Source organism: Aplidium turbinatum, chromosome 9 (genome assembly GCF_918807975.1).
Source record: "Aplidium turbinatum chromosome 9, kaAplTurb1.1, whole genome shotgun sequence".
NCBI lineage: Eukaryota > Metazoa > Chordata > Ascidiacea > Aplousobranchia > Polyclinidae > Aplidium > Aplidium turbinatum.
Genome location: NC_137480.1, coordinates 9594058 through 9604377, shown reverse-complemented (window position 1 = coordinate 9604377; position 10320 = coordinate 9594058). Strand labels below are relative to the sequence as shown.

At 36.9% G+C, this 10320-nt stretch overlaps 1 protein-coding gene across 1 annotated transcript; it reads left to right on the top strand.

Moving 5' to 3' along the window:
- The first annotated feature begins 7713 nt into the window (after positions 1-7713).
- LOC145777511 (DNA sliding clamp PCNA-like) lies at positions 7714-9754 on the top strand. Its single transcript, XM_082588900.1, has one exon. It carries the CDS (start codon positions 7775-7777, stop codon positions 8558-8560), a length of 786 nt encoding a protein of 261 aa, XP_082445026.1. The 5' UTR covers positions 7714-7774; the 3' UTR covers positions 8561-9754.
- Positions 9755-10320: the final 566 nt, after the last annotated feature.

Here is a 10320-nt window from a genome sequence, read left to right as displayed (position 1 = left end):
TTAGATTTGCAGTAGGATTCTTTTCTGAATTTATTCTACATACATAAGCAATTTCTTCATTAGAATCTGATGTGTCATTACTGCTTTGCTGTTCAGATGTAGCTCTAACATTTCTTTGATATTGTTTTTGTTTAGTTAAACAGCATTTTTCAAAATGATTTGGTTTTCCACAATTTCTGCAAGTCTTTCCAAATGCAGGGCATGACTGCCTTCCCTTAGCATGAGGATAACTGCCACTGCAAAAATAGCACTTGCTGATGCTTGTTGACTGTCTGAGTTGTGTTGGCCTAGTAGGTTTTGGCTTGAATGAATGCTGTTTATTTGTTGAGAGTTTGTGCATTTTGTTGATCGATTGTGATTGACTGTGAGCCTGTTGTTCTAGATGTTCTGTTTGCTGTCGTGAAGTTTCAAGGGTTTTTCCTATTTCAAGCAAATTTGTTAGATTCAGATTTTTTGCTTCTAGAGCTCTGGTACGCAGTTTTTTGTCAGAAGTTTTGCTGATGATTTGCCTTTTAATTTCTTTGTCAATTTCGCCACCAAAATCACAAGTTTGAGCCTTTTTTCTAAGTCTGGCGTAAAACTGATTGATGGTTTCATCTGGCAGTTGTGCCATTTCACGAAATTGCAGCACTTCATAGTCAATGTTTATCTGAGGCTTGAAGTAGTTGCTGATGGCTTGTTTGGCAGCCTCATAATCATTTTCATTACCAGTGTTAGGTAAAGTTATAAAGATGTCGAACAGCCATTCTCCTGCATAGTGCAGTAGAGATGCTCGTTTGATTTTATCTTCTTTAATTTTATTGACAATAAAGAAGTTTTCTAAACGACAAACCCACTTGTTCCACCGTTGTCCAGTTGATGAAGGATCACCCTCTTCAACAGATGGAAATGCTTGCGAAAGACCAGTCATCTTGCTGTCTTACGTTGATGTGTTTACGTGGTTTCTGATACTCTACTCGTCGCCAGTTATAATGTTCTGCCTTTACTCACTTTTCTTTTTAATAATTCTGAAATCCGTTTACATGTGCGAAGTAACATAAATACACAACGGTTCATGCAATATCAATATGAGAATATAAATGAAAGGGACTCATGAATACTACAGTGTCTTTCTGTGTGTCTAAAACAAGTCCTTGGGGGTGTTAATAGCCAGATGACTTGGAAAACGTTATAAGTTTCTACAAATTTTATTATATTTTCAACAAAAGGCTCAACTTCGGAATCCAAACTTTGAAAATTTGGGGGTGGCCATGGCCCCTTTTGCCCTCCCCCCCCCCTTGGCTACGCCTATGAGTAGATGTAGGCTACAGTGATTTACATGCTCTTGAAAAAGTAGACTACAAAAATTGTACAACATTCAAAAAGTAACCATGTTGCTTCCTATACTCAACTACCCAGCTTGCAATTAATTTTTTTTTTGCTTGAGTAACGCATTTCATGACTGCTCTACATTCAGTGGCACCTTGTAAATGGAATCGCTCACAAACAGCAAACTGAGAATTCACTCTGTTAAACTCAGTGACCGGGCCGCGAAATTTTTTTTCCCACGAGCTTTCTGTCTCATTGATTCTAGTCACTCTAAAAGTAAGATTTTCCGAAAGTGTTTTGAGAGATTGGTTGATTCAGATTGCGAAATAACTATTTGCCAATGAAATTCTGCAATGATAATAAAACATAAGCTTTCCCTAACCCTACTTTTTTTGAAAAGCTCTTGTGCGCCGCAAAAATTAATTTAAAGAAGAAAAAAAGTTTGACTTTGCCGGGCGTCGAACCCTCGTTCTCACGAACACTAGGCAGAGGATGAAACCACTGAGCCAGCGAGAAAATGTTGCATTCACCCGGTTTTAATACAAACTTTTACCAAAATATGCAAATGAAACAGAAATCGCGTAGGAAAAAAAATGTCGCGGCCCAGTCGCAAAATTTTTTTTCCCACGTACTTGACAGTACTTCAACAATTATCTGTTTCAATTCAATTTCGATAACCGACCCTGCGTCAGTGGTTCAAGCCTTTACCAGTGTAGGCGACTGCCAGGAACAATCTACCAGAGGATTTGTTAGTCCGAAGATAGCGATTTAAAACCAACCAACCATACCATTATTCGTATGACTTAAACATTTTACTTCAAGCAAACTTAATAGAATACGTGCGTTCATAGTGTTATTTTTATTATGAAAAAGTTATGTAATAATGAAGGCGACTTGTTCTATTTTTTATAAATCACAAATGACCCTTCTTCTGTTACATTTTTTTGTTGTTCGGGACGCTTTCGTGTTTTTATTACTGCTCCTTCATTTCTTTAAAAACTTGAAATGCTTTGCAACACTGCCATTTCGAGATTCCCGCCAGTACAGATTTGTTTTGCGTGTTTGAGGCGCGAAAATAAATTGATTTTAATTTTTGGAGTTCGATTCATTGATTGTTGCTAGTTATTTCCTTTGTCAAATTTGTTGAGATGATTTCCCCTGATATCTTCTTTATCAGTGCAGCGAGTGATATGATGACCTTGGATTGTCATCAACGTTTGAGCTGAACTGATGTTTTTTTACAAGTACAGTACTGGTAAGCTAGTAAATTTAACAATGCCAGATGTGAGTTGCTTTTAGCACTTCTAGTCACATCATTTTATATTTTGTCATTAACTCGTCAAGAACTCAAAAAATATTACTATCTACGTCGACAATATCATTGTCAACGTAAAATTACAGATTGTAAAAGAGTGCCGCCCCGATAGCTCACTTGGTTAGTGCATAACTTTTGGAACAAATAAGTTTCAAGATCAAGCAGCGCTGGTTTGACTTTCTGGGTGTGCGCTTGAGCAACGCACATTAAGGAATGCTCTCCATTCAGCAGCACCTAATGGATGGAATAATTCTCAGCAAAACTTTAACAATCGGAAACATCACTCCGTCAATCTCAGTGACTGGGCCTGTGTCAGTGATTCATAGCCTCTACAAATGTGCAAAACTGCCAAGATTAAGTTCTGCAAGAATCTTTTTCAGTCTGAGGATAAAGATTCAAAAAGTGAAATCACGCGACACAATAACTACTTTTTGCAAAATAATATTCATTGCTCAGCAAGCAATAAGAGCTGTTTCAAGCAATCCATTTTTTTATTTTTACATATGTAATTGTTTTCATAGCATAATTTTCATGATTGTCGCAGTCGATCTCAAACCTTAGTTGCCGGCTGCATTAAACCAGAATGTAAGGTTGGCTTGGTAATAATAGCAGCTGGTGGTGAGCAGTGGGACTGCAATAAATAGTGCAAGGGGCGAAGGCCGCTGCTGAGTTCAAAGACGAACAACTTTGTGGGGGGACCCCCCCAGAAAAAAAATTACATTAAATTTAGAGCGTTCTGAGCATGTTTTTACCCCAAATTTTGAAAAAATGCATTTAAACTTTGTTAAAAAGTTGATATATTCCTAAGCTACAATTTAAAAAAACTTACAGTATTACGGTATATTGCTTTAGAGACAAAACTTTACTGGTATTGAGCTTAGTCTTGATTACCGTAGCCTAGCTGTTGCATACAAGGTTCAAGTGATTTTGAGATGCCCAAGGCTGGACTAGCACTTTCTATTACTGTTGAATACCCTAACTCTACAGCTAACACTTCTACATTTATGGCTCATCGCTACTCTGCGAAATAAAAACTAACTTTAAAAAGTCTGTAACGGGTCATTCCATTATATTTCAGGTCAAAATTAGAGGAAGTGACACCCACACTCTCCGATTTGGTTGATTTTGACATATGTGAGAGATGGCAACCCACTGAGCTCAACAACAAAAAAAAATTTCGAAATTGGTCGAGGGGTTTTGAAGTTACACCATTTTCAATTTTAACTGCACGGTGGCAGTATTTAAGCTCCAAAAAGTAAAAATGCCCCAATATCTGTTATACTGAAGCTAGGAAGTTGATGAAAATATGTAGAATACCATTTTGGGGGATGAAGAATCCAAAATTGCAAACAGAATATAAGAAAAACATGTAGTTTTGGAGTAATTTGATTATAAATATTTTTTGAGGTATAATATATATTTTAGGGAGAAATTTGCCCATGTAGCCGAAGAAAAAAAAAACATTTTTTTGGGGGGGATGTTAAGTTGGACTTATATTTTGATAAACACACTCCAATTTTGTTGTTCCATATTGTTCCTTGCCTGAACTAGTGGTCAAAATTCTTTCTAAAATTTTGCAAATTTTAAATGCTTTTTTAACATTGTACAGTGGGGCATTCCATTTATAATCATCAGATTTTTTCAAATTTTGTAACCACTAGTCACAGATTTTGCTTCTTTTGACATATTTTGTACATACTAAAAAGGCAGTGGCTATTTGACCGGCGCCGGTTTTTGAATCTGAAACACTATTTGACCGGTCATGACGTCACTCTATAGGCACTTCTTTCTTTTTCTCTTTCAAAGCAAAAGACGAGAAGAGTGCGTATATAACTTGTAAATTCGACGATTATCTTAAACTGATTGGATGGCGCGTGGGTTACGTCTCTGGTTGGTGTTCCAGAGGGAATGAGTTCGATACTTCACGTAAGCGTTTTTTTTTTAATTTTTAACTAAATTTTGACCCGAAGTGACTCAATCGTTAGGCTGCTGCATTTTTGTAGTCAATTTTTATTTTCGGAAGCCTACAGCCCAATTTTTTATGTCTTTTCAACTATGAGTAATAAAGTCAGAGTTTTTTAATTTTCTTGAATTTGAGAATTTCTCTGGATAATTTTCCGTTCGTCATAAGAGGATGTGACCGTGTTTGCCGAACGACGCAAAAATGTAATGCGTCGTTCGGCAAACACGGTCACATCGCAAAAATGTAATGCGTCGTTCGGAAAACACGATCACGGAAAATTATCCAGAGAAATTCTCAAATTCAAGAAAATTAAAAAACTCTGACTTTATTACTCATAGTTGAAAAGACATAAAAAATTGGGCTGTAGGCTTCCGAAAATAAAAATTGACTACAAAAATGCAGCAGCCTAACGATTGAGTCACTTCGGGTCAAAATTTAGTTAAAAATTAAAAAAAAAAACGCTTACGTGAAGTATCGAACTCATTCCCTCTGGAACACCAACCAGAGACGTAACCCACGCGCCATCCAATCAGTTTAAGATGATCGTCGAATTTACAAGTTATATACGCACTCTTCTCGTCTTTTGCTTTGAAAGAGAAAAAGAAAGAAGTGCCTATAGAGTGACGTCATGACCGGTCAAATAGTGTTTCAGATTCAAAGACCGGCGCCGGTCAAATAGCCACTGCCTACTAAAAAATGATGAAAGTAGCAAAAAAAATTTTTGAAGTATCTTTATTAGGGGCCGAAATAAAGCACTTTGAATTTTCTGCCACTACTAGAATTTTGGAAGCTGAGCATGCAGCCATTTTTTCATTTTGCGCCTTCATTTTTTGACAATAACTCTTTACCTTGAACAATTTTCGCACTGAAAACATGCATTTTACTAATTTAAGATCCAAGGAATTCATTTAAATTGCAATTAAAAATATGCTAAGATGAACATTTCAAATGGTAATTTAGGTTTAAAGTTTTTCTTAATTTATTTTTGATACGCTAAGTTTAAGGGAATATTTCGGAGCGTTGAGAAAAAGATCTCAAAAAAAAATTTTTTTCAAACAAAGCAATTGAAGTATAATATTTTCACGAAATTTGATTGATGTAAGTTTTGCATAAACCAAAATATTCAACTTAGAAAATATCAACCCATACATATCAAAAAAATGAAAACAATTGAAACATAACTGATGCTTTGTCACAATATTTGCAGGGTGCAGCCATATTATGGTCCATTTCTTTAAGAATTGTTTAATGTGTCAAACTACCAATGTTTTATTATTCAGCTGATATCACACAGCTAGTCTGATCAAAATTGTCAGAGATGACAGACATTGCAACTTGCTGTTTCAAAAATGCCAAAACTTTATGTCAAAGAAATTGGAATTTTGCCGAACTGAGTATCAGTTTTCAACTGCAGTCCCTCTCAAAAAACACATGGAACAACTAAAATAACTCATCATAAAGACATAACATAAACGGCTAAAGTGCTGCGTCAGCTCTCAAAGAAATTGACGGCGTCAGCGCTAATTTCTAGTGTTATTTTTGCCAAGTGAAAACATGCGTTCCACAGCAGCGCTGGATGGTGTATTTCAAAAACAAGTCTTGAAAACGTTTACTCGGAAAGGTAGCTTATCACTGTTCCAAGCGTGCTGTGATGGCTTAGCACATATACATTTTTTAACAAGGTCCACTGCACCAGCATCGCTCTTTTCAGGGGCATAGAACAAATAAAGTATCTTCAACCTCCGCGATGACATTCATTGATTTTTCGCTTTCTCTCACTGATCCCTCGTTCTCGATAGCTTACTGCTCACGATATAAGCGGAATGGCCCGATTCGGTGAGTCCGATTCGGTGAGTTCCCTATTCGGTGAGAGCCTTTTTTGGTGAGAGCCCTATTCGGTGAGTTTTTTTTTTAAATTATTGCGCGTCGTAGCCTAATTATCATTGCCGTTATAGGGTTTGGGGGTTGGGTTTTTTTGGGGGGGTTGGGAGTTTTGGGGGTTTGGGGTTTAGGTTTTTGGGTTTGGGGTTAGGGGTTTTAATTAGGCTACGGTACCCGATAATTTTCAAAAAAAAAATCATCGAATAGGGCTCTCACCGAAAAAGGCTCTCACCAAATCGGACTCACCGAATAGTAGCAGACCCCGATATAAGTGATCAACATTTGGCGAACTTCTTCCGCTTGTATTCCAGGTAACCATTCCAACCAACGCGAAAGCGGGTAATTCGGTAAGTTGCGCTGGCCAGAATACATTGTGAAACGAGATTTTCCATGAAAACAAAAAATGACGCATAGCGCGTGACGCTTAAAATCGGCAAAATATTTGACGGCGCTATCACTTCCGTCAACTAAAAAATAAACTGACGGCGCTGGCCTCAGCGTCAACAAAAATTTGACGCCGTCAACGTACAACACTAGTAAAAAGCAAAGATTTGTAAAAAGCGATTGTTTCAGTACGTCTTTAGTTTGTATCGGTTATTTTATTGTCATGTTCATTATGATGTCATATTCATACTCCCATACGCTGACCCGGAACTGAAGTTTGACTGTGACGTAACGAAAGTGAGACCATTTGGAGAAAAGATCAAACGTAGCTTTCTCTCACTAGGAATTGCCAGCGTGTGGCAGTTGCCGTAGCAACAAAAATGCAGTGAGTACTACATTTTTTTCAACGTAGCGTTTTTACGGAATTGCTTTGTTCTGTCGGATACCTAGCGAGAGACATAGCGTAAAACAAGAAGTTGCGCTGCAGTTGGTTGGATAGTCCAGCGTTTAACAAAAAAGGAAATAGCTTAATTGTAACGAACACTTCATAAGTTTCATGAAAACAGGGTGGGCGAAACATGTTTTGCCCACCCTCGTTTCACGGCAGGGTGGGCGTCGCCCACCCTATTTCGACGCCTATGCTACAGACTATGGCTAAAATGACTTAAACTTTTTTGAATGCTTACTAGTTTCTTTTAAAAAAGCAAAACTGTGTAAGGGTGTCTTTGATATACTCTCCACAGTACTATACAGAACATTTTTGTGCTTCAATGTTGCTTTGAGCTCAAAAATATAGCAAAGAGACATATTTACAATATGACATCCTCACCACCTGACATTATAAATATATTTTGCAGAAAGAATCATATTTAATTTGGCATTAGTCCATTTTGCTCTTTGAACAGATTTATTATATTAACAAGATGTTTGAAGCAAGACTTATTCAAGGAAGTTTGTTAAAAAAAGTTCAAGAAGCTTTGAAAGATATTGTTTCTGAAGCGTCATGGGATTGTACGTCATCAGGGTTAAGTTTACAAGCGATGGATGGGTCACATGTTGCTTTAGTGCAGCTCACACTCCGATCTGATGGGTTTGAAAAATATCGTTGTGATCGAAATCTTGCCATGGGTATCAACATGAGCAGCATGTCCAAAATTCTTCGTTGTGCCAGCAATGATGACATTATCACATTACGTGCAGATGATACTGGTGATATGTTAGAGTTGATGTTTGAAGCACCTAAAGGGGAAAAAGTGTCCAATTATGAAATGAAACTTATGGATCTTGACTGTGAACAACTTGGAATCCCAGACCAAGAGTACAATTGCTCGATCAAAATGCCTTCGGGTGAATTTTCTCGTATCTGTCGTGATTTAAGTCAAATAGGTGAGTGTCTAGTCATAACTTGCACAAAAGATGGTGTGCAGTTTTCTGCAAAAGGTGATCTTGGCAGTGGAACAATCAAACTCTCGCAGAATCTTGGAGCTGAAAAGGAAGAAGATCAAGTAACAATTGAGATGACTGAACCTGTTCAACTTACATTTGCTGTAAAATTTCTTAATATGTTCACAAAAGCATCACCCTTGTCTGGTGCGGTGTGTCTGTCTATGTCTAACGATGTTCCACTTGTGGTAGAATATAAAATTGAAGATATGGGACATATCAAATACTTCTTGGCTCCAAAGATCGAAGATGAAGAGGGAGAATAAGTGTTACATTTACCTAATTGCACCACAAAAACAATTTGTTCTCTTTCGGAATAAAAGTATTTGAATACCGTATGTTAGTGATACAATATCATTTCTAGTGGCAACCATTTTTCCGTTAGTCACTTTAACATCCTTCTCAAAATACTTTTTGTTATTGCTGATTCAACTTATTATAAATTTTAAAATGCCATCATGCATGAATTTCAAAACTATCCTGAATTTAAGTTTTTTTTGCTCTGCTTTAAACGGCAAAGCCTTAACTTTGCTTTTAATTGGTACAGTATTTTACTTTAAACAGGTTTGCTTTTAAATTGCTTACACTACTCATTTTTTTTAAACTTGTAGTAGTTGTTTCACTTAATAAAGAGCATAGCTTTTTACAATTGTGTTGGAAACTGGTATTGTAAGAAATTAGTCTCTAGCCTAACAGTTCTAAATAATGTTCTTTTGCTTTATCTTGGTTTATGCGCATCATGCCTATTGCCAACACACTTTGAACATATATTTAGCTTTCCCTGCAATTGCCTTTAATTTAGAATAATCCTTGTGCTTCAGTACCAGTGTATTCTCATGTTATTGAGACAAAAGACACATTTTTGTCATTCTTTGCCTAAGCAACTGTTGCTTTATGCTCAAAAATCACATGGCTATGTGTTTGTACGACATAAGCGGCGTAGCTGAAATCTGAAGTTATTTTTAAAATAAGAGTCCTTCATTTGTGTGTTGCCGAATCCGTATCATAGGTAACCCAGCCACCAAATCAGTGCTTTTAACGTTGAATAAATGTTAGAAGGACTAGTTTGCTAATCGGTGAAGCTAGTCACAAGCTCCACAAATAGATGGCAATGCGTGATCTTGTCCAGGTAACTGTGTGATAATGTTTGACCTGTCTGATAATGTTTGTTTAACCCATACATATACTCATATACTGTTGTTCCAAAAGATTGGAACCGCACCTTAAATTCTGATGAAGTTCCTAAAATCTTGTACAGTACTTTTAAAATTTAATCTTCTATTGAAGAACAATATTCGAAAGGAGAAATGTCTTTTAAGGTATTGCGGGAATGGAGCCGAAATTGTGAAGTGACTTAGGCCGTATATTATTGCGGTTTTATTTTTGTTGTCATGTTCTAATTTACCGTTTTGACTTTGGAAAACGTCTGTTCAGAAAATACAATACTGTACTTGCGTTAACTGTCACGAACCATATAATTGGTCGATTTCAGATCTTAGAGCATTTGATGTAACCAGTGGCGTACGCGTACCCTTCAAAAATGTTGAATTTTTAAGCGTTGTTGTGATTGTGTAGTGCAAACATGTTATTGTTCAAGAGTGGTCTTGGGTAGCAGGGCCGTATTAACAACCCCTCGTACTCCCCGGAGGCACAGCTGTTTGGTGTGCCACCCATATTCATGTTTAGATGGTGCATTGTTTTGGGCAATTTTAAATGAAAAGTGTGGTAATACTGCTACAAAAACTCGACATTTTATTACTCAACTGCATCCATCGCTTTTGTATTGTTGATCGTCATTTGGAATGACTATTTAAAATCAGCGAAACCAGTAAATCTTTTCTATTTCGATAAAATTCACAGAAGAAATAATACTACGCTGTCACTTTCCAAAATTAAATGCTTATTGCTTGTGAAACGAGAAAGATGTTCAACCATGGCATCGAGAAGCGATGACAGGCATTATAGACTAGTTGTTTGAATATACGCCTGGCATTGTATGTTACTTTTGTTGAAAGCGACAAATACC

Bases quoted from the DNA above. Each gene is read 5' to 3' on its own strand.
- LOC145777511 (XM_082588900.1), top strand. From the start codon at position 7,775: ATGTTTGAAGCAAGACTTATTCAAGGAAGTTTGTTAAAAAAAGTTCAA.